Here is a 24,583-nt window from a genome sequence, read left to right on the forward strand (position 1 = left end):
GAGATTCAAACGCCAGAGAAATGACAAACGCTGCAGCATACGATACACATAAATGGCCAAGGAAAATGTATATCTAAAATGAGAATACAAATTTCTTAATGCCAAGTCTTACGTCAAACATATAATAAAAGGTTCCATTGTTGATATCGAGAATATTGAATAAGTCGATATCTAATACTTAATTCATTGAAAGTTAAATAAAATGTTATGCGAGCCTTTGGCAAGCATCATGTTGTTTTATTAAACGAGTTCAATAAATTCAGTTTATGATCTACATAATTATTATATTCTATTAATCACATATTTAAAATACAAACAGTTTAATTGTTAGTTGACGCGCCTATAGCTATGTCTGTATATATCGCATATGAAAGTCACGTAAAAGTGTTATTACATTAATGTAATATTGTTTTATCACGTTGCTAGTGTGATAAAGTGTATAAATATCTACTGCAATACTAACTGTACAACTATCTTTGAAAATATTTATGCTTGTTATTTTTCTATCAAAGTATAATATAGTATGTATCTTTAGGAAAAATGGGAGTTGCATCCAACAATCAAGGTATACTATAATTTCTATAATAAAGAATTTGTATTTTGGACTAACCATTTCAAAATCGTACCATCTCATCAAGGTTCTTTTGCTGGAATAATATGCATACATCACGAGCGGATGTACTAGATATGCACAATACGTCAGGCGGCTCAGAGGAATAATTGCACGCCATGACAATAACTTATTAACAGGGCCTGGAAAGAAAAAAAATAAGATTTCAATAGAAAATACATCCAAAGATATTTAAAGTAGAAAAATATCAGGCTCTAATCTTATAGCAGCTGTCATTATTGCTAAATTTTGAAACATTGTTCTATAACGAGACGTGATATAATTTGCTCCCAATCGGTAAAGTCTCAATGCACATTTAAAGACCTTTGATTATTTCAAAATGAACAAATTACCTAACTACTAACCGTGCTATACAGGCAAATCACACAAGTAGTGATATTGAAAAAAAACCAGAATATTTCAGCCTATTTATAGTTAATGTTGTTTGTTTGTTTGATTGATTTGGTTTTTCGTCACACCGACACATATATACTTGTGGAGGAAAATCTCAGGTGCCCTTTCGTGCATTATTTCAGGAACGAACGGGTACCTGAGTACAACCACCGACGTTCCGTTAGCCAAATTGATAGCATCAACACGTGAAAGAACCCCTGTCCTTGTCGGTATTCGAACCCACAGCCGTGAGAAGCAAGTGGATTGAAGTCAACGGTCTTTTCCACTCGCCACGGATGGCCACGAATGTTGTAAATGTATGTGATTTGGTTTGCAATTTATTTAAATTTATTTTCCATTATCTGGATTTCTATAAGAGAAGAACGTTGTAAACATTCCCTAAATTTATTAATATGTTTCTAACATAAAGATTCGTCATGCATACCTCCATATCCACTGGCACACGCGAAAATAACCCAAGCAACACACATTCCCCATGCAGTTCTTGACGTGGCATTATAGAATGCCGACGTATCATCGCTGAGAATTTTTGTACCATCTGGTGAGTACAAGCCGTATAAAACTAGCATAGCAGTTGTTGTAGCAACAATCCAGCCGACAACATTTAATATCTAAAACAATATGAGAAAAAACACCAATAGCGACAATTATATTAAAACAGAGAAAAACAAAATCCCTAAAGAAAGCCCATCATAGCAAATTTTACAATGTTGCAGGCTCGGTTTGATTGAGCCTGTTCATGGACCGTACTGGAAAATGCAAGTTACGGTCCACGCACACTAGCACCGGCTCAAGCAGAATTCAACATCTTAACACGAAAATGGTGAAATTTATACTAAAGACCCATAATGGCCCAGAAATGTTTTTTGCTTATTTCTCCAACGGTTTTATTTTTGGTGTCCTCTTATTTTTCATACCAATTATGAACCATACTGGGTTGTGTTACGAACATTAACAGTTTGAATCTTGGGTTATATTTTGTTCAATCAGGCTATATTTCCCGTATATCCCGTCAGCATTTTGTATAACCAATGATATAAACGGTTGTTTTACAATATAAATACCTCCAATTGGCTCGGCCTAATGAAATTTCCAACCAGTTACTGAACGTGTCAAAAGTTTTTTCAACAATGTTGTTTCTACGTGCATAACAATAAAGTTATAAATACAATAAGCAATTTTGTACGATGAATTTTAGACAAACAATGAAGTTTAATATGGACTAATCTAAACAAGAATATAAAAGAAACCACAAACCTGCGACATTTTGACCTTGCACTTTGTAATATGTAGAAGATATCCAGTGAAGAATCCTACGACGTAAGGTCCTATACGAGTCCAAGGTTTGATATATAAATCTGCCATCGCCTCATTTCCACTGTATAACGCAAAATGCAAGAACATAATAATATTGATTACTAATATGTAAGAAAAGCATCACAAATTTAAGGCACAAATACATGCTTTGCAAAAGGGGAATTTTACATGTATTTATATCTATATACATGTATGTCAATAGATAAGTAAGTATTTACATTATTGTATTGTATTACTGAGTACGATCGCTGACGTCCCTGAAGGAAACCACAGATGTTCGGCGCGTTGATTGGTCGCTACCACCGGGCCAACTCCCCCCCCCCTCACCCATTCTACAACCCTCCTACCTCTCGAAACCATGTAAACTGCAGTATTTTTCATTTTAAACATGTTTTAATATTTGGTATATGCTTTTAATTCAATTACCTTGGTTTTGTCTTGCCTAACTCCTTACATAACTCATAAACAATATAACTCATAAACAATATAAATGGTGTACTTACGAACGTTTATCACGTGCTTTCATAATTCAAAAATCTTTTAATTAATCCTATACTATATTATTATGATTTATAATTTGTCTCTTATTTAACAATAATAATAAGATACTAGGTCTTATATCCAGGATGTAAATACTCCTGATAACCACAAAAATAATTCAAATAATTTATATTGACACATAAGTAAAATTTCCTTTTCTTATATAAAAATTATCACAGATATTTGCTGTGCAAAACTGACCTATCATCCCAATCAAAGACAATGGCCACTTCTCCTTCTCTGAGTTCTATAACTATCCTTCTATATATGCTTCTTCTTTACCATAATTCTTGAGTGTTCATATCAAAAAGTTGAAACTATTTGTTCAGACTTAAGATCGAGCTTTTTTTTCCTTCCGTACCCTCTTTATATATAATCGCACATTTAATGTAATTCTCATTTTTTCGTCGTTTGCTGTATTTTCATTACTTATCTCACTCTTTCTAGGCGTTATTATATAATTATTTCATGTTAGTAACTAGTTTACTTACAAGTACGTGTTGTTACATTGCAATTTGCTTTATTTTTACAATTTACAGGAAAGAAATATCTACATAAGTCTTTGACTTCCTTTTCAATCCTGTTTATATAATGTTGTTGTATCATAATTGTATATGTTTGTATTATATGAAATAAATACTGTTTAAAGATCCTGTATGTTTTGTGATTGATATTGTTACTGTATGTATCATACACTTGCAAAATATTATATATGTATATAATTATGCAAATAAAACAATTTTCAAACATCCAAGAATATGTAAAATGTGTGCTGCAAATATTTGTGCACATTATATTTAATCAATAAATTACATGCATTTATTTCTTTTTGGAAAATTTGACTTGGAATTTATAGAAAATAAATTTCTAATTACCTCCCTTTATTTACGCAAAATGTTAAATTGGGTAATATCTTTATAAATAATGCTTATTTGAACTTACAAGATTGACAAATCTTAATTTGAGCATCATATTTATGAAATAAAACCATGAAAAAAATGTGTTACAGGATCTTTAAACCAATTCAATTACCTTTATCTCCTACACAAAAATAAAAAAAGATAAATAATATATTTAGTAAAGGTATGCAACTCGTCGCTCATTTTTCAGCACTCAACTTAATATGAACTGAACTCCATAACAGCTTAAATTCCTTTAAGAGTAATCAATTCCCTACCATTTGGTACCAAGATATTAAAAATTGGTGAAAAAATGTTGGAGTTATGGAGCTCATATTAAGATGAGTGCTGAAAAATGAGCGGCCAGTTGCATACCTTTACTAAATATATTATATATAATTTTTTTTATTTTTTTTTGTGGGAGATGAAGGTAATTGAATTAAAAGCATATACCAAATATTAAAACATCTTTAAAATGAAAAATACTGCAGTTTGCATGGTTTTGAGAGGCAGGATGGTTGTAGAATGGGTGAGGGGGAGTTGGCCCGGGGGTAGTGACTGATCAACGCGCCTAACACCTTTGAAGGAAACTGAAAAACTTCCTAAATGTCATTAAATAATGTATAGTACCAATAATTCATAAAATAATACAATATTACTGAACGTTTTCCTACATATACATATATTCAGTTTTGATTATTTGTCAACTATACATACTTTGCCGCCAGTAAGTTTGCACTCAAATGGTTCTGTTTAGAAATAACTCCAGCGCTGATGAAGTTTACCAGTATCAGGCAGAGGCATGAGACGGTGCCCCAGAGGGGTGAACTGAAAACACAACAACAGCAACATAAGATTTACCGTAACTGTAGAAGTAAGATCTAATTGAATGTTAATTTTTATAGGGTTCTTAAAGATAGATAGCGTTTACCCTTTATATACATTGTATAAAAATTAAAAATGTTGTGACATAAAAAAAGTTTCCAAAATTCGCCAGGCTTCGATACTTGAGCCTGTAAAAATGGGATTTGAACCTGGGAGAATGGGCCTTAGAGCTTTGTTAAATTGATGTTTAAGCCGAGTTAAAAGAACATCTAAGCTTGTTAACATGGTGCTTGTGTCTGGTTCAAGAATGAACTTTTGAGTCTGAGTGAACGATTAAGTTTTTTTGAATGAATGATAAGAACTTGGTCAAAGGACACTTGAGCCTGGTTAAATCGAATTTAAGTTTGGTTAAATGGACGTCTATTCTTTGTTAAGAGGAAGTCTGAGTCTTGTTGAATGAGCGATTGAGTGTGTATGGATGAACGATTGTGTCTGTTTTTATGAACGATTAAGTCTGTTTGAACGAACAATTGAGACTGGTAAAAGGACGTTTGAGACTGGTTGAATAAACGATTGATTTTGATTGAATGAACGATTGAGACTGGTTCAATGGACGTAAGGTCTGGTGAAATGGAAATTTGAGCCTGGTTAAACAGGAGTTTCGACTTGGTTAAATGGACTTTTCAGCCTGTTAAATTTATGTATGTGCTTTGTTAAATGGCCGTTCAAGGCTTGATAATTGGTCGTTTAGAAACGAACGACACTTACTAATACAAGGGAACCAGCATTAAAGGGCTCAGAACATAGAACTGCATGCATTAGCCAGCGGTCCCAGCCCCACCCCATACATGTCCAAACGGGAAATTTTGTATATGAAAATTTTTTATTAAAAATAACGGTTTCTGTTTAGTTGGGTTTATTAATTTACTTAGTTTAATAAAGTTAATTTTCATTTTATTCTTTTTTATACGAAAAATTTTCCCAAGATATCTATTATTTTTTAAGTTACTTAATTAAGGGCTTCTCTAAAACTGATTTTTTGGAAACCAAAGGCTTTTTCCCCGTATGGGGTAAACATGCAAAATCATGTATAGGGAAAATTTCCCGGGGGTTACAGATTGTGTTATAGTTTTTGACTTTAAATAAAAAAAAACCCCCTTTAAATTTTTGTAACATTTTTTAATTTTCGATTTTTTTTCTTCTTTTTATATAAAAAAACCTTTGAACGTTTTTTTTTTTTGGTTTCCCTTTATCAAATTTTTTTTAAAACATTTACTTTTTTAATTGTCATATAAAAAAAAATGGGGTTTTAAAAATTACCTTTTTATCAGTTTCTAACTTAAGTTGTTAAATTATAAAAAAATTGTCCCCGGGTTCCTTGCACTCTTTCTCCCATAAACCCCCTTTTTTGACCCACCCTGGTCCTTTTCCCCATTTTTAAAGGGTTTTGGGAAGTAAAACCCTTTAGTAGAAACATGTACGGTGGTTTAATCTAAGAAAAAAAGAACAAAAAAACTTTTTAAAAACTTAAAAGGGTATAAACTGTATGAAACTCAACATCATTTGATAAAAACGTTCATATTTAAATGTAAATACGCCTTAAAGGTCATTATGCCATAGAAACATTTTGTTTAGATTTATCTATCATACAAGGTTTGAGATATAAATATATCTGTCGTAAGAATTAAACTAATAATAAGTAGAGTTTTTTCAAGATGATGTTCATTTATATTCATGCTATAATTACGACACACACAAAAACATATGACTTCATTTACATAATGTTAAGACAACATTCACTTTTATTACGATATTTACCTCCAAAATCTATGAAAGTAAAACATTCCCCACTTAAATTTACGGGCGCCACCTCTCTTTTCCATTTCACGAAGAGAAAGGTATGAAACCAACAATCCACTGAAAACAACCACAACAACAAAATAAACAACAACAAAAACAACAACAAATTAGTCTGCCTAGTTTTAATATGAGTACGTTGAATGAGTCAGAATATTATAGTGTGTTTGAATTGGCTGAAATGTGATCATTGCGAAGGCTACTGTTTTTATTCGGTCCCTTATTGCAAAGCAACTTGGGTTATATAGGCAAACAATCGTTTATATAAAGCAATATAACCTTTCAAACCTGTCTTTATAATCTTTATAAATTAGTTATAAAGATTTTTAACAGCAGCCTTATATATTATAAGTTATAAAGATGCTGACAGGTTATATGGCCCCTTAAGAAAACTGTTTGTTAGGGTAATATTGCAAACAACTGTTTATATACGGTCATATAACCTGTCGGGAATATTTATAACGAATATATAATACTTCAAGTAAACAAAGGCTACATTTTAACTGATATTAAAAACGGTGTGTTGCATATGTGAAATAGAGGAAATAAAAATCCCTAAGGAGAGCCCAAAACGGCAAAATTAAAAATTTTGCAAGCTCGGTTTGATAGAGCCTGTTCATGGACGGTATTGTCAATAGCAAACTATCGTCCACGCCCCTTGTCATCGGCTTAAGCAGAATTCGACATTTAAACATGGAATTGTAAAAATGTTTAATTATAAACATCCGCAGATGTGTTTATACGGTGATTCTCATGGAACCTTCAATGTGAAACTTTCTTGTCATTCCATGAAAAGCGGCGTATAGTCCCCAAAAAATAGAAAGCGTGTGCTCTAACGAGAAAACAATAGGTGGAACTAAACAAAATGAAATTTTGAAAGGGAATCAGAGGTTATGAAGCCTGCATACCATAGATAAGACGTCAAAAGACAAAGTTAAAAATTAGGCAGCATATCCTAATGGTGATTCTACGTTATTCAAGTAGGAATATTGGAACCACTCAACAAGATAATGCCAAAAAGTGAAAAATTAAAAAATACCACAAACGAAACACTGTAAACGGACCTGTTTAGCCGAGGTTATATTGCAAACAACCGTTTTCAAAACGCCAAATAACCTGTCATGAATCTTTATAACGAATTTCTTATGCAGCAGACTTTTATTAGAGAATAGATGATATATCTTTAGAAATTGACAGCAACCGTATATACATGTATCGTTAATTATAAAAAAATCGACAAGTTATATGGCCCTATATAAACGGTTGTATGTATACACGTATATAACCAAAGCCGATAGGCGAGGAATATATCATGTCAAAATATGTATTACGAATTTATAATTACACAAACGTTCTTATTTAGAGAAAACAGTGAGAGTTCTTCATAAATAGTCAGCAGTCGTGTATAAAAATTTATATAAACGTCACGATTATCCAATAAAAAACGACGTTATAACCGTGCAGTAATATAAACACATTATGTAATCGTGACGAATATCCATTGAAAAGCGACGTTACAAAAACGTGGGTTTCGGGAACGGTGTTCAAAATTTGTGAAAATTTGGTGGGAAATCATAATCAACAGTTTTCTTCATTTCCCTTATTCTTTTTTTGTTTTTTACTCTCAAAAAAGGAAAAGGGTTTTTCCCTTTGAGAAGGGAAACGTGTCAAAAAAACCCGGTTTTAAGCTTTTAGAAAGGGCCTAAAATTTTGTTTTTAAAAATCTTTTTGGGGGTAAAATTTGGGCAGAAATTGTCTAAAAATTGGTAATCTTTATTAAATTTGGAAGGGTTTTTTAAATTTAATGAAATAAAAAAATTAAGCTTAAATTTTAAAAAGTTTTAAATTTTTACAATAATATGTGCTGAATTTGTGAAATTTTGTATTTTACAAGATGGAACCATTTTTTGATAGGTAAAGGCTGCAAAATTGTCTGAATGGGTCAGCTCTAATGGACATTACGAGTGACCAAGAGTTTCCGGTTTGGGCATATTAGGTCTTGCCGCTTCAAGAGCCCAATAAAGTCCAATAAAAAATTCATATATAATGCATATTAAATCTTGTAAAACATCATCTTTTCAGTAATTGTTTTCATTTTAACATATCATTCCATATAATAAAATGTATGCGCTGTCAACACAAAAAATCCTTTGCGGGGATTAATTCAAATGTTTTAAACAACAGACCTTTTGAAGTATTTACAAGATGATATTTCCATAGAAACGAAAGTGTTATTTCGCGCATGCATGTTCCAAAGAATACATTTTATCAGTATTCAACAACTTCAGAAACAATTTGATGTAATCTTAATTATCAACCATTAGTTTAGAATAGTTCATTTTGATATAATAACCGATGCAATGGTGAATTTGAGTAATTAACTTGGTCATTACATTATTAACTCATTAATTCAGGGTCTTTTAAATCAAAAGTAGTACAGTATTAGTAAATAAATAAATGACGCAAAACTTACCTGTTAAAGTAAATCCAAAGGCATACGTATGTCCTAACATGACCCATGTCATGCTCAGAAACCGTATACCATTTACGCTTGTCAATGTTCCAGATGGTTGGTTCGTGCTAAAAATCTTCGGCCGCATTTTGAGTACACAGAGAATGATAATAGCAGGTTGCCCATTTTTCCTGTAAATAAAGCAATCAAGATAGGTTTTAATTAGTGAATATTTCCGAAAAAAAGGAGGTTGGGGAGTAGTAGGTAGCTCAACTTGAATATGCCTTCAAATTTGTTTTCTGAGCTACTATATCGGTACAATGCACAGGTTGCACTTGATCTTGTTTAGTCACTTTAGTTTCAAACGACTGAAAACGTGTTCCTGTTGTTATAAATTTGATATAGATTTAAATTTTTCTGGAATGGTCAGTTTAATTTTAAGATTAAAGTTTAGGTACGGTGTTGTTCGAACTCTTCCGAGACTTTGTCAGACCATAATGGTCTCCCGTCTTAATACGTACACCTTGTGAATAGGAACGTCAGGGGGAAAATTAAACCAAGGGGTTTTTTGAAATAAACAGAAAAAACAAAAAATTTTTCCCCTTTGTTGGAATTTTTTTTCCCATTTTAAAAGTCAATTTTGTTAAGATCTTTTTGAATGATTCATTAAATCTCCCCCTTTTTTTATTATTTTTTTCCAATTTTTAATTTTCTATTTTCCTTTTACTTTTTGCTCCCTTTTTTTTTTTAAAAGGCCTTTTTTATTCCGGGGTTTTTCAGTAACCGGGTTTTTCCCGGGTTAGGATAATTTGTTCAATTTTTTCTTTTGGAAAAAACCTTTTTTTGGTTCCCTTTGTTCCAGGTTTTTATTTTCCGGGTGTTTATTCGGGGGGCGTATTCTTTTTTGGACCCCTTTTGTTTCCAAACCCGTTTCATTTCTTGATGTTATTTAAAGGGGAAACCCTTTTTTTCCTCCCATTTTACAAAATAATTTTTTTCTTGGTTAGTAAAAAGATTAATTTTTTAATTTTTTTTAAAAAAGCTTTTAAAATATGGGGAACCCCTTAAAATATAAACCCTCGACCCTTTTAAGTTTTTCGCCCGCTGGGTAGTCTTTTGGCAAATTTAATATCTGTATTTTGAACAAATTTAGTATTGGGATAATTTTAGTGTAAAAATTAGCAATTTTTTTTATTATTTACGTGATCTTGGAAAAAACGTCATAAATTTTACGTCATATTTCTCAACGTTTATTTTAAAATCTAGACTTTAAAAACTTTTAGATAAACAAAAAACTAGAATAAAACAAAACGAACTTTTTTCCCATTTAAAAGGCAAATAATATATTTTAAAAAGTCCCTGCGGAAAAAAAACTATCTTGATAATCCCTTTTTTATTGGTTTTTGGTTTTTTTTGTCAAAACCGAAGTTCCCCCTAGTAAAGACACTCTGTCATTTTTCGTATATCTGAGAGTCATAAATGCAAATAAGTTAACTCAAATTTGATGCAGCCAAATGTGAACATATAAATTACAACTGCTTTGTTTAAACAATAAAGAGTAAACTGTTCAAAATGAATTAATGCAATAGATAAATGTTATACTATTAGTTTGTATTCTGACTCTCTGCTCGCCATATAATGATTAAGGAAGATGTCGTAGGCTGTTGCAAGAATGATAACTGCCGCAAACAGTGAACATATAACGCTGGAAAAAAAAAGAACATCACATTTATATGCGTTAATGCTTACCGTATATTTTACAAAATCTTCGAAAGGCAAAAAACACATTTTTATTACAATGACATGACTTTGCTTGTTGTGCATTTTTTAGTTAGTTTAATAATAGGTAAAATATTACTTTAAATATAAAACGACTAAGCAAAAATGGCGATTTTGTACACGTCTGACATGTTTTTGAAATCATTTATAATAAGCCATTGTTTTCGAATGGCAGTTGATGTACAAAGTTAATTAGTGGGAAATGGTTTTTTCCTTCGAAAAAGAATAAACATTTCGGCTAGCTTCAACATTTTTAAATTAATAAATAAAAATGTGAAAAAATCATAGTAAATGCTAGAAAGTGTCGTTATTTATTATTTATTCACAACAGTAGTTTTCAAAATACTTATATACTTATCATAGAAATTACGACAAGCAAATTTATACAAGGAAGAGTCGGCACAACGTCCAATAAGTCTGACGTCATTTATGCATTTCACTTAAATTGTTAACGGGGCTTTACATTTCATCATTTTTTTTCACACCAATATTTAAATAATATTAAGATTCACTTCTTTCATGACTGCTATAGCTTTTCCAGTATATTCCAGAGACTTTTCTTGACACATGACCTGTACACGTGACGTTGCATTCACATCTATCAAGCTCACCACTGAAAATCGATAAGAATAGGTAGTGTCAACAAAAATCTAAATTGCGATTAAAAAAAAAAGGTTAATCAAACTTTATGAATGAGTAAATCAAGATTTAATGGCATATGGTGTATTTTGGGATAATTGGCTTTAGGTCATATCGACGTTGTTATGGCATAAGAAACTGTCCGCAAAAGAAACCGTTTAAGTGATTCTTTATACAATATCTCAATCAATTCATGCCTTATACAAAATAATTTAACGTGCATACGTGTTTTTGCCAAAGCCGTTGCATCAGAAGAACTACACGTGTCCGGGAAACACATCCCAATGGCCAACGCTGCGGCCTGTCCAAATGCTCCCTGTGAAAAATAAGGCAATAAGTTGTCTGTATATGTAACTATTGTAAGATAAGGTCTGTGATTGAAGAAAATGTTAATACAATCTCACTTTAGTCTTATATTCCAACATAAAAAATATTATATAATCATTATAACTACTTCTACTACTACTGCTATTATTATTATTATTATTATTATTATTATTATTATTATTATTATAATTTGCGAGGAAGTTATCCAGCAAATTAATGAATATCGGTGTTTGGTTCTCAGATGCCCGATTGCCGGAAATAATATTGTGTTTGCGAAAATGCACCTTAAGTGTTCCTCTACCAGTAAAAATGGAAAGTCAGCGCATGACCCTAACAGTCTTTGTGTGACTTAAAATTAAAACAATTTACCTGATTTCCCAAAGGTATAGACGCCAAACAATATTTGCCGGTAAAAGGGTGACTTGGCCCCGTTTTATTTACAGGGTTCTGGTACTCGATTGCCTGCACGTCAATGCATTCACTCCATTCCCCGATCCAATGAATATGAAAGTCCATAATACCACTAGGGGGTTTCCCCATCGCATCAATCACTACAAACAGTAATATCGTCATTAAAACAGGCAAATATAAAGAAAACGATTTTTAACCGCTGTACATTCAATGCATTTTTTTAAATTCTTTTAAGATTTTTACTTTTCATAGTAGGAATTCATGTTTGTATTGTTCTAATGAAACCAGTCATACAATTAGTCCCAATCAAATCATAAGTTTCTGGTTTAACGGCGCACCAACACAACTTTGGCCATATGTCGCTAAAACAGGAGAGATGATTTTTGGTTAACTTCGGGTGATACAAACATCAGGGATCGAAATCGTTTCACCTTCTGCAGCTAAGGGATGCACAGACTTCAGTAATTAGAACCCATTTAGTCGCCTCTTACGATCACACGGGAAAACACGGTGGTTGCAATTCTGATGCATCAAAACTTAAACCCCTCAGCCACATTGTTGTAGGTAAAAAAAATAAAAGTGTACACAAATCCGTCGTAGTATAAACAATTTATAATTTCTATCATCATTGCAAGTTGCAATGCATGCCCAGCGTCGTGAACAATGAAATGTAGACTGTGAATGCGCGAGTTATTTTAGAATACCTATTTATCTATTCTAGGAATAAAATATTGGTGGTTTCGGGCTTAATATTTATAAATTTTGCTTGTGTAGTAAAACGACTGAAATGAAAAGCAACAATTATTGATACCCTTGATATTTTACATCAAATATGCTTATATGCTGTATTATCCGTGTTAAGGGAAACTAAATCAAACCAAAGTAAACTAGAGGATGCTTTTGTAAAAAAGCGCATGTCTCCCCCACTGCTGAGAATAACTGTGAATGGAAACAGGAATGGAAATGGAGATAAGATAATGTAAATACCCGGTAGTCACTTCAATGAAGGCTGTCTATGGATGGTTTCTATTGTTAAGGTTGTATGAGAAGATGCTCCTAAACTGTTTTTAACCAGGTATTCAATTTTGAAAATCCTGGTTATTCAATCAGCGTATGGCAGGCGGGCGTCAAACGAAATTGCACTTGATGGTCATATCATATATAGTTTCACAAATGAAATTAAATGAAATTGTGTCTGCTCCATAATTCTTCAAACCTTTAAAGGATTTTGATGATACTTGAAACAAACGTTCATATTGTCAGATTTTTTTACACTATTGAAAGACAACTCAAATTACAATGTATGTAAAATCATGATAACTGTAGTTTGTTGGGATGACTCCACTCGTTTTCACAATGAAGCCTCTCTGGTAGATACTTGAAACAAAAATTCACCACATCCAGAGAACGTGTAGAGTACATGTTTCGTATGGCTGGTTCCAAGGTCAAGGTCTACTTGACACTTGAATGTCATATCATATATAGTTTCACAAACGAAATTAAAGGAAATTGTGTCTGCTCCATAACTCTTCAACCCTTTGAAGGATTTTGATGATACTTGAAACAAACGTTCATATTGTCAGATTTTTTACACTATTGAAAGACAACTCAAATTTCAATGTATGTCAAATCATGATAACTGTAGTGTGTTGGGATGACTCCACTCGTTTTCACAATCAAGCCTCTCTGGTAGATATGGTCAATAAGTGTGTGTTGTGTGCTGTAGTAGCCTTGTTTATTATTTGTTTAAAGCGATGTCGTAACATAGTGTGGGTCAATGGATGTTCTAAATATTGAATGAGGTCAATGTTGAAGTCTCCTAGAACTATGCAGTTTTCTGTTGGTGAATTTTCCAAGACAAGGGTAAGCTTTTGAAGGAACAAGTTAATCGGCAATGACGGAGGTTTATATACAGAGTAGACAGACAGTTGTTTAGCTAAAAGTTTTACAGCAACACACTCGATTCCACATGCATCCGTGGGTATTCGTTCATAAGCAAAGTCTTGATGAATGAAGAGGGCTACACCACCTTTAACAGTTGACTGATTAGTGTCCAATGTATTCAGATGATTATTATTATAATGTCGACACTGTAATTCTACATTATAGGTCTGGAGGGGATTTCTGAATGTAGAATTCTGGTTCATCCAGGTTTCTTGCAGGGCAATGATATCCATATGTTGAAGGAACAGATTGGAGGTAAATTCTTGAAGATGTGGTAGTAAGCCTTCGCAGTTGTGACTTGCAATATACATATGGTTGGTATGATCAAAACCTTGATCTGGTTCAAGAGAATTCCATCCTGGTAATGTGTTAGCCTCTGGCATATGAGACAATTTGTTTTGTATTGATGGGTCACAATATATTGCGTCAAGGTTGAAGTGGTCCTCTAAAAGGTGCAGACCAGAAGAAGATGTGACACGACTGAGAGCTACATAAGACATTCCAGGTTGAAAAGCTCCTTCCAGAGAAACAACTGCTGTTGATGTTGTAGCACCTTGTATTTTATGGCAAGTAACAGCCCATGCAAGCATGAAAGGGTATTGATGCCTTGTTATCTGAAATGGTTTAGTTTGGATTGTTTCAGTTTGTGGTCGTATAACAGTTGATGAACTGTGCACATGTGATGGAGGTCTGAGACGACTTCGTGAGTTAAAGCCAACTCTTTCTTCTTGAAACAAAACACATATAGCTTCAGGCAGTCCTAAAGGTGATGTCCCTGTTATGATTTCTGTGACAGCGCCCATCACACCATTAGTTAGTCCATCAGCTACGTCAATATTCATGGTGAGCATGACTCGAGTGCCACAACATAGGGACAGATATGCTGGTAAATTTGCCCTGTTAGACTGTACAGGCTCATTTCGTCTGTATGTTCGTTGAGTTCTGTTGTCATGACAGATATCAGCTGCTTCCAGAGTGTACAATGTTTCTGTGCTTGCTTTTTTCTCAAGCATAAAGTCATTGTGCTCTTTCAGTTGTTTATGTTTTGGAGCAATGTGAAGTGCATCTACTGGATAAGCAGGACTAGTTTTGCTTATTTTACGCTGCTCAAGGAACTTCTTGTCAGCAGCTGTCAATGGTTCATTCTTTATTCGAACTCTCAATCTGTTGAGCAGGTCAATAAAATCCCTATCACCTTTCTGGCGCACAACTTCTGTCAATTCCCATATATGAAACATACTCCAAAGATCAGTGAGTGAAGAATTGCTGGAAAGCAGGGATTTCTTTGCGACAGGTGGAATTTGATAGAAATCTCCTACTGCCAAAATGGACACATTACCAAAGCAAGCAGTAGAGGAGAATGGCTGTTTTATTTGTTGCAGTCTACAGTGTATAAGTTCAAGCAGGTCAGATGGAACCATAGAGATCTCATCTATGATCAGAAGCTGGAGATCTTGTAGTTTGGATCTAAGTGTGTTAGCAGCATCCTCAGATAACACTTTCGACGAGGTCCTGTTTATAGAAAATGCCGAGTGAATTGTTTGGCCACGAATGTTGAAAGCAGCTGTGCCTGTATAGGACAGTAGCAAAACAACAGGCAAGTCAGGATTTCCACTTTGTCTAGTGAGGATTTTGTTTATTTCATGATAGATACATTTAATGGTAAATGATTTACCAGTACCTGCGCCGCCAGTTAGGAATATGTAAAAGGGTGCCACATTGTCAGTATTTCGTTTCAGATGAGCCCAGTGTTTGATGAAGTGGAAAATTTGAGCTTGCTGCTGGTTCATGTTTCTTAGTCTGTTCTTTTGCTCAAGGTGATCATTTGAAGAGATGACTTGGCTGGGAGTTGTGTAATGGGAAGAGGTGACAGGTTGCTGGTTAGGGGAAAAGTCTGGTATGTCTTCCGGTGGAATTTCTTCAGCTTGTTCTTTAAACAGCTGTAATGCAATACGAAGTTCTTCTTCATCTTCCTGTCTCATTGGCTCCTGGTTTGGAGCTACATCAGCCCAGGCATCCTCTCCATATCCGTGCTGTTGTAGATCTCTCCAAGCTTCATCTAGATCTGTAGTGAGCTTCTCAAATTGGGATATGGTAGGTAAAATGACAGCGGAGTGCTGATTAAACATGTGCTCAAAAGATTCTGCATCAGTCAGTTGTAGGTCCTTGCAACGATGAGGAAAGTACATTCTGATGAGGTTGTGATAATAATCTTCAGAGTTTTTTTCTTTGTTTACTCTCATGTACCTTACAACAGCTGGTTTGCTCCTTTTCATAATGGTTCCCAAGCCATTCAGAAGTGTGTAGTGTTTCATGTCTGTATTATCAATAGATTCTTCTTGTACATCATCAACATTAATGGGGCGTCTACTGGTAATAGTGTAGTCTCGGGCAAATACTGCTAAGGACATCTGTTCAAACTCATCAGTGGTTGGTCTTGCAAGATACCGATCTAGAAGACTAGTCATCCAGACATCAGTATCGTCATCGTTCTTTAGGACATGGAGAGGTTTAGTAATCTTAGCGGAACGTCTATCAGCGGGCCAAAGACAACTTTGGGGAAAGACGCTTCGGCAACCAGTGACCTGTACACATTATGAAAAAAATTTCGTAATTAAAAAAACTTTTCCCAACTCCTAAGTTGCTGCAAGTTCCAAATGTCCTTTTTTCTGTTTTTCTGGGGCTTTTCTTAAAAAAATACCAAAGTTCCCCTTTTCTGCTTTCTAATTAACTAATTTAAATTAATGATACAACGTAGGCTCTAGGAAGGCGATGTTTTTGTTCCATTCCGGGCTCTTAAAAGGGGGTTTGTATGGATTGACCAGCTTCTTTTCATCTTTTTTATAGATGCAGTTTTTTTTTTGCTAAGCACAATGGCTGCTTCATTGAGCTTGGGTTATATTAAAGAGACTAAAAAGATTTTCGCCTCGGTCATCACTACTTCTTCTTCCTTTTCCTGGCATGTTTTTATGGCATCGGAGACAGCAGACAACAGGTCAACAGCAGCTTTTTTATATTCTGCTTGCGAAACATTTTCTGGTGGCTCTTTAGGGGTAGCAATAAAAGTATGTAAACATATTGGACGCGGAAAGCCAAACCTACAGTCTCTGTTTCCCTTTTTGCATGTCCTTGAATGACCTTTGGAATGCATTTGGACATTTTTGACAATGTCATACAATTCGGGATTGACGTGTTCGTCTGGAAGGCTACAAGTAATGTACTTGTCAATGTATTTAACGAAATCCTCATTGCTGTCAGCATCTGCATTGAAAGCTGGTGCATCAGAACACCAAAACAGACAATGAACGTGGGGCCAGCCACGACTCTGGAACTCTGTTCGGTAAAAGAAGTCTTCAACCTGTCCAATTGGATGTGCAGAAGATAGTATAAGGTCTGTTATAAAAGTGAGCACCCGATGTTGGAACATGCGACAGGCAGTTACAGGATTAGAGTTTATTATCTGTGTGTAGGAAGACCAATCCAAATCTGTAGGTACAGATTTTCCAAGCTGTGTGCAAATGGCTGTGACTATCTCAGGCCAGCGTCTATCAGCTGCAGAGAAGCTACAGAACCATGTGGGAATTCCTAATTGTTTGACCATAGCGAACATGTCTTTCAAAGTTTTTTCCCAGTATGGCGGTGAGCCTCGAGCTGTTGAAAGGAAATGGTAGCCCTTATCTGAAGACAGGATTTGTTGCCGTCTGTGAGGATTTTTGAGTTCTGTTGCTGTAATATGATCCTGATCAAACACTCCACTGGAACCTTTACGCATAGCTATTGACACAGAACTGTTAATTGTATTCAGTTCTGATATGTACTGGCTGTAAAAAATATACTGAGGATCACTTGCAAATCGTAAATCAGCACTAAACAACTGCCTGTTAAAGTATCTATTCAGTCCAAGCTTAACATTTCTCTTTTGGCTGAATGTGTTCTTGCCTGTGGGAAATAAGTAAGGAAATGCCCGAGATTCCATGTCAAACACAGTTCCTGGCCTAGAACCCTGGCCCGGGGCAATACAAAAAACAGAGTCTGGAAGATCTTGGGTGCCAGCAACTTGTGTCAAGTCTTCTGGTTGGAGACAGGAGACCATAGGAGCAGATGTCTCATGCAGGTCTTGATCAGTGTCATCAACATCTGAAATATAGAGTGCGGTATAAGTACATGTACTACAAGAAACTTTGCAAGAAAGAGCGCATAAAGCCCCAGCTACTAACTATATGGCATGGATGTGTACAGAGTGTTTAAAGACAACATAAGACTTTTATGGAGAAAGTTTGATAAAGGATTTTTAGTTTAGATATATCTAATTGTCAGAATACGTGAACAATAATTTCAATAACATTTTATACAAAAAATTACAAATGTATATTAGAAGAAAATTACTGGAATTTTAAGAATTTTATAGTGTGCTTATACAGGTTAAACTGGAACAGGGAGTGATATTACAAGCTATTATATGGCAACTTTTCTAAATGTAATGCAGTGGGGGTCATATTTCTTTCTAGAACTGAGAATTGGAGTTTGAAGATTGGATGATAAGATTATTGAATAGGGATACCTTCACTTGTGCTGGCCAGGTCAGGATGATCAGTGGAAATAGAAGACACAACATCACTTGTGCTGGCTTGGTCCGGTTGATCAGTGGAAATAGCAGACACTCCATCACTTGTGCTGGCCAGGTCAGGATGATCAGTGACAGGACAATGTTGATGAATATTAGGTACAGCCGGAACTACACATGGTTCACGAAAAGCTGAAAAGTAGAATGAGTATGGGAGAATTAAGTTACTGAAGGCTGAATCAATTGTCTTAGCAGTTCCTTAAAGTAAGATAAATAGTATAATAAGTATTTTATTATTTTATTGTGTGGTTGGGCTTATGCTTACACCAACACGTTTTTGGATCATACATCGTATATATTCCAGCTGTCGTGGTAGAGAAAGACTCATGGTGCTCCTTCAGACATATTTCATCACGAATTGGTATCTGGGAAGAACCACCAACCTTCCGTAAGTTAGCTGAATAGCTTCCTAACATAATGGCTTCTACAAGTATTATTTTTCTAAATTAAGTGTACAATAAATTCAGAGGGTAATCTGTTTTTCAACTCATTGAGATTGACTGAGTGAGCAAAAAAGGTTTCTGTTTAGAATTGTACTACATGTACTAGTATGTGTTTGAGAGGAAACAACTATTGTGAAGACAGAGATTATCTGTAATTAAAATTTACTTACAATATTCAGATTTATCTAATATGTTCGTAGGCTGCTCATTAACTGAAAGATTTTCAACAACTGGAAGGGTGTCATCAGATGCAAATATCTGTTCAGTTGTGGAAGTGACATTGTCCAAATTGATATCAATTGCTGAAATGAAGACCAGAAACATATGAAACAAACCAGCAAAAAAAACCCTAAATATAGCCGTTATTATCAAATATTAATTATGACAATTATTGTCTACATATCAAAAAGGTAAAAGTGTTTACATTTTGAAGTTTTGACTAATAAGGCAATTACATACATGAGGCAGAAATACAAGTCTACTGAAGATGGCATTGTTCACTTTTCTCAGTGAAGCGTAGTAAGATAAAAAGTAGATTTGCAAAGGGGACATGATTATAAAATAGTGTTTCTTTTATTATCTGTTCTTTGGAAAAATTTCACTTATGCTAACGAATAAGCATAAGATGTTTTAAAGCCATACTTTTGACCGTGTTAATGTTAACGATCATAAACATAAATCTAATTAATATGGTTAAGTCAATGGGTTAAGCAAAAAAGGTCAAGGAATAATTAAGCAAAGTTCACTTTATGACCCAGCAGAAAATAAGTACCTGTGAAATGTGGACTTTTCCTCTTGAGAAACAACAACGCTTCATGGATCTTTTGAAGAGTAACTTGTTGGAAAAGGTGATGACCCCTGTACTGTAACTTGCGTTTCAGCTTCACAGCGATGATTGTTTCACTGTTAAATGATCGAGGCAGTGTTTCAACAGTTGTAGAAATGTTAGCCGGTACACAAACCACAGGTCCATGTATTCCTTTCTGACTACCTTTAGGAAGTGACACTATTTTCATAAACGGAATGACTGGTGACACTAAATGTTTTTCTAGATTATTCAATGTTTTTAAGCAGTCCGGCTGTTCATCAAAGTTTAAATGATTGAGAGAAGCTTGACTTGGGATTTTTTTCTTCAAGAGATGTTGGTTACATGTAAAACAAATCCATTTTGGACACAGCTTGCAATCGTCATCACATGTTGTCTCAGGTTTATGCATATTGTTCACTATAATACATCGTAGAATAAGTTCTTTATCTGGGAATTTAAGTAAATTACAATGTTTTACTTGTTTGCGGAAAAGGAGACGATAGCAGACACAACAGGTAAAAACTGGCATCTCTGAACATTTGCTTTTGAACTGCAGGATAGCTTGGTCAGCTGATGTCACTGTTCTTTTTTTCTGTTTGGACGCACTATCTATTACGTTCAGTTGCAGCCGTTTAACAGGATCTGCCCTAGATTTCCGTTTTGATTCACTATCTATTACGTTCAGTTGCAGCCGTTTAACAGGATCTGCCCTAGATTTCCGTTTTGATTCACTATCTATTACGTTCAGTTGCAGCCGTTTAACAGGATCTGCCCTAGATTTCCGTTTCAATGAACTATTGGTTAAGTTTATTTGCAACCGTTTAACAGGATCTGCCCTAGATTTCCGTTTTGATTTACTATCTATTGAGTTCAGTTTCTGATGTTTAACAGGATCTGCCCTAGATTTCTGTTTCGAATCACTATCTAGTAAGTTCAGTTTCTGACGTTTAACAGGATCTGCCCTAGATTTCCGTTTCGAATCACTATCTATTACGTTCAGTTTCTGACGTTTAACAGGATCTGCCCTAGATTTCCGTTTCAATGCACTATTGGTTGAGTTCATTTGCAACCTTTTAACAGGATCTGCCCTAGATTTCCGTTTCGATTCACTATCTAGTAAGTTCAGTTTCTGACGTTTAACAGCATCTGCCCTAGATTTCCGATTCACTATCTATTGAGATGAGTCTCTGACGTTTCACAGGATCTGCTCTACACTTTTGTTTCGATTTTCTATATATTAGTTTTTGCTTGTCATATGTATCATTATCAGTTCTAGATATTTGAGATACGTTATTACTAATGTTTGAAAGTTTAACAGCATCTCTATTTTGCTGATCATCCAAGTATGTTTCAATCCAATCAAAGGAATTTGCAGGGTGTTTTGCAGGAAACCCAAAAATTTTTTGAGAAAATCGAAAAAAAAGTTGTTTTAAATCTGTCTGGGCCATTTTTTAAATCATTAAAAGAAAATTCCTTGGGGCGTTTCCTAAAAAATGTTAAACAAAAGGGTATTCCATTAACCACAGAGTGGTTATACCTTTTGGGGGTTTCACTTGCATATATAACGTGGCTTACAATTTCCTCTGTGAATATATATTTCAGTTGATCTATCACTTCTTGAAGATGTGTATCTGATCGCAAAGAGTCAAAAACAAAGAGTTCTTTAGTACTTGTTTTGTAATATGAGCAAACCCAGTGTCTTGTCAATGGATGTATATTTATGATGTCTTTATCAAGATGTGGTTGTGGCAAAACAATAGCTCCAGTGCCTGCAAGATGTAATTCGGCTGGTGTATACTGACCCACAGAACAGTTTGTATCACTGGTTGCATGCATCTGCATGAGGATTAATGAAGCAGAGACAATATCATCCGGAATTTCAGTACTGGAGTCACCAATCAAGTTTGTCAATGCTTCTGGACTGAACAGAACTGGGGCAAATCTCTGAAATATTAACACACATGTTACTTAACTGAAAACAGGATATGCTAGTATGACAATAAAGGGATTGAGCATATTAAAGTCGATAAAGTGACACTTTCTTTGATAAAACCCGCCCAAAGTATTCTATTTTTCCGTTTTATAAATTTCATACAGACGATATTTCAGCTACGTTACCTAAAGAACGGTATTTCATTGAAAAATATATGCCAACTTTAAACAAATATTGATGACATTATAAAGCAAATATCATGACGTAATATTGACGTTGCGTACACATATGTACACAGAATTGCGATGTTGCTTAGTTACTTCACATATTTTGACACCATATTGTTATTATATTATTTGCCCTGATAATAAAGAAACCGGTCGCCAAAATGATCTCTTGATGTTAATTTTTCCTTTTAATATATATATGTATGTATATTTCTATCATTTAATGTTAATGGAGTATCACCTGTACTTCAACAACTGCAGAGAAGTCAGTGCTCTCAGATGACAGTTGTGATGTGCTGGGCTCTGGAGATACAGGTAGTTTGCTGTTGCATGTTGTGGTAATACCAGTCTCTTGTAGAGTAACACTCTGGTGTGGGTATTGTACCTGTAAATGCAAACAAAAAACTAATAGTGAAGATACACATTACAACATATTACAAGGGGGTAACTAGTTAACCGTCGGTGATGGTACATTTATATAAGTAATAAATAAAATTGCTTATTCATATAATTAATCTAAAAATTGCTTTTACAAACAAAATTTGCCAAAAAAAACAATAAGCCGACAATAGCAGTGAGATGGATGACATAAAATTTACCTTTTTACGTTTCCTCAACTTGTCTGCAGCCTGCTGTTGTTTAATAGATTTTTTCTTCGTTTTTGGCATTTTTACAGCTCATCTACTGCCTGCATATAAATGTTATTTAATCAATGTACATATGCCACAGAGTCAAATAGAATTTATGGTAAGGCTAAGTATAAATGCAGAATAGTTCTTACAATACTATCAGAAACTAGCTGCAAAATGTGTTTAAGACTTTGATGATGATTCTGTTAACAATATGTGAATAAAAATGGCAATAAGTTTTAATGTTTTGTTGTGGAGAGCACATAAGATAATATTAAAATTACATTAAGAAAAAGTTGTTTATTTTATATCAAAAATGCAGTCAAAGTCTTGTAGAAAACTCGCCTTATATGTGCTTAAGCTCTCCCTTTGTTCTTCTTATGTGTGGCTATATATTTAAATATATCTTCTTGTAACAACCTAAAATGTATTTATTTCCAATATAAATATATACAAATAAATGGGCTTTAATATAATAATAATAATAATAATAATAATAATAATAATAATAATAATAATAATGATAATAATAAATTATTATTATAATTATTAATAATAATCATGGGTATAACTAACATGTACATGTACTTGCATTATTGACTAAGTAAGGAGAAATGATTTTCATTGTGCCTAAATTTGACCCACCATTTCGAAATCATGTAGGTTGAATTTAAAGCTCTGAGTCAGTGTTTAATCTTGTATATCACATGGTAGTATTAGAAGTATCTGATAACACTTTTTATAAATATAAAACCAATGTCACTGAGAGTACATTATTGTAGTTGCTGAGACATTTAAATCTTGGGAGAAATTTTATGTTGTCGTTATAAAACAGTTTTCATTTTATTTCGGTTAAAATTTAGGCAAACATTTTTCACCATGTTTGCGATAAGGATTGCTTTCTTACTGTATTTAATTGTGCATTTAAGTACGTGCCTTAAGAGAACAGACGAAACTGTTGATTATTTCAAATTGATTCAGCACGCGCAAAGAACTAGTGAGGCGTCGAGGAAATATTCTCTCGAGGAGAACGAGCTTCCAATTGAACATTTACAAGTGACGAACAGTTACGAAAAAGTGTTAGCACGTGCGGAAGAGATTCAGGTGTCCGGGTTTGAAGACGTAGGCCCTTATGATGTTAGCAGTGTATGTTTAAACCATACAAAATTATTAATTGATGCATTGATACGACGAGAGACTTGGGCATGGAGAAGTAAGTATTTTATGGCTGCTTTAATATATTTTTCTTTGCATTTTTAAAAATAATATAAAAAAGAAATAGAAAAGAAACGGTCGCTAGTTTACTGTGTCAATATCTCTATTTACATTTACACTCATTTGGATTGCTGTATTACTAAAAATGAAAGATCTAGTTCTTCAACTCTACAAATTTGAATAATCAGTAGGGTTTTGCGTGATTGAGAACGATCAGTATAAAAGTCGGTTGTAAATCGAAGTTCGAATTATCAGGAGTGAATTGCTGAGTGTAACAAAAAATAACACAATAAATCTGTGGTACACTCGCTGACCTATCTTCGTATGGGTTTTGAATTACATAGAAAATCACGATTTAAACCCTGTTTAAAGTTAACCGACTAAAAAAATGGTTGAAAAAGGATCAATGATTTATGTTTTACATATTTGCTCAGCATACTTCAGATATATATCTAACATTATTTATATATAGCAACGCCATGAACGATATCAAAGTAAACATTACAAAGTAAACATTAGAGTTGAAAATGTAGTGACACTGTTTATCACTGAAAGGGGAGGTAATGTTCACAGGAGAAGCGTTATTTTCAGTTTATTTTAATAATTTTGTCTCCCTTTTAGGCACTTTGTCTACCATAAACGAGCCCCGTGGATAACAACAGACATTCTAAAGTACTTTTTGTGTAATTT

At 34.0% G+C, this 24,583-nt stretch overlaps 4 protein-coding genes across 4 annotated transcripts; all 4 read right to left on the reverse strand.

The window, feature by feature from the left end:
• Window positions 1-3: 3 nt before the first annotated feature.
• Window positions 4-5,420, reverse strand: LOC132746380 (O-acyltransferase like protein-like; the record flags this gene model as incomplete). Its single annotated transcript, XM_060735501.1, has 6 exons — window positions 5,374-5,420; window positions 4,498-4,608; window positions 2,282-2,402; window positions 1,449-1,635; window positions 611-753; window positions 4-73 (listed from the first exon to the last, which is right to left on the reverse strand). Coding segments are annotated over exons 1-6 (679 nt in total), but the record flags the coding sequence as incomplete, so codon positions are not given.
• Window positions 5,421-11,167: 5,747 nt separating this feature from the next.
• On the reverse strand, window positions 11,168-12,284 carry LOC132746374 (nose resistant to fluoxetine protein 6-like). The gene is made up of 3 exons (XM_060735495.1): window positions 12,029-12,284; window positions 11,558-11,648; window positions 11,168-11,306 (listed from the first exon to the last, which is right to left on the reverse strand). The coding sequence occupies exons 1-3, from the start codon at window positions 12,230-12,232 to the stop codon at window positions 11,185-11,187; spliced, it is 417 nt and encodes a 138-aa protein (XP_060591478.1). The 5' UTR covers window positions 12,233-12,284; the 3' UTR covers window positions 11,168-11,184.
• A 4,626-nt stretch (window positions 12,285-16,910) lies between these two features.
• LOC132746381 (uncharacterized) lies at window positions 16,911-21,285 on the reverse strand. Its single transcript, XM_060735502.1, has 4 exons — window positions 19,854-21,285; window positions 19,252-19,383; window positions 18,576-18,770; window positions 16,911-18,151 (listed from the first exon to the last, which is right to left on the reverse strand). The coding sequence occupies exons 1-4, from the start codon at window positions 20,950-20,952 to the stop codon at window positions 16,911-16,913; spliced, it is 2,667 nt and encodes an 888-aa protein (XP_060591485.1). The 5' UTR covers window positions 20,953-21,285.
• On the reverse strand, window positions 21,041-23,134 carry LOC132746382 (uncharacterized). Its single transcript, XM_060735503.1, has 4 exons — window positions 22,649-23,134; window positions 22,291-22,434; window positions 21,427-21,833; window positions 21,041-21,119 (listed from the first exon to the last, which is right to left on the reverse strand). The coding sequence occupies exons 1-4, from the start codon at window positions 22,715-22,717 to the stop codon at window positions 21,041-21,043; spliced, it is 699 nt and encodes a 232-aa protein (XP_060591486.1). The 5' UTR covers window positions 22,718-23,134.
• Between the last annotated feature and the right edge of the window lie 1,449 nt (window positions 23,135-24,583).

The sequence above is a fragment of the Ruditapes philippinarum genome, unplaced genomic scaffold, assembly GCF_026571515.1.
Source record: "Ruditapes philippinarum isolate M1 unplaced genomic scaffold, ASM2657151v2 ctg430_1_1_1_1, whole genome shotgun sequence".
In the NCBI taxonomy this organism is placed as follows: Eukaryota; Metazoa; Mollusca; class Bivalvia; order Venerida; family Veneridae; genus Ruditapes; species Ruditapes philippinarum.

Excerpts from the sequence above, each read along its gene's own strand:
- LOC132746382 (XM_060735503.1), bottom strand. The coding sequence starts at position 22,717 with ATGCCAAAAACGAAGAAAAAATCTATTAAACAACAGCAGGCTGCAGAC. Across the intron at positions 22,435-22,648 it reads AGTTGAGGAAACGTAAAAAG|GTACAATACCCACACCAGAG; the intron begins GTAAATTTTATG and ends TTGCATTTACAG. Across the intron at positions 21,834-22,290 it reads CTGCAGTTGTTGAAGTACAG|AGATTTGCCCCAGTTCTGTT; the intron begins GTGATACTCCAT and ends TTAATATTTCAG.
- LOC132746374 (XM_060735495.1), bottom strand. The coding sequence starts at position 12,232 with ATGACGATATTACTGTTTGTAGTGATTGATGCGATGGGGAAACCCCCT. Across the intron at positions 11,649-12,028 it reads CTATACCTTTGGGAAATCAG|GGAGCATTTGGACAGGCCGC; the intron begins GTAAATTGTTTT and ends TATTTTTCACAG. Across the intron at positions 11,307-11,557 it reads AACGGCTTTGGCAAAAACAC|TGGTGAGCTTGATAGATGTG; the intron begins GTATGCACGTTA and ends ATCGATTTTCAG.
- LOC132746381 (XM_060735502.1), bottom strand. The coding sequence starts at position 20,952 with ATGAACTCAACCAATAGTGCATTGAAACGGAAATCTAGGGCAGATCCT. Across the intron at positions 18,771-19,251 it reads ATTAGATAAATCTGAATATT|CTTTTCGTGAACCATGTGTA; the intron begins GTAAGTAAATTT and ends TCTACTTTTCAG. Across the intron at positions 18,152-18,575 it reads CCTGGCCAGCACAAGTGAAG|ATGTTGATGACACTGATCAA; the intron begins GTATCCCTATTC and ends TCTATATTTCAG.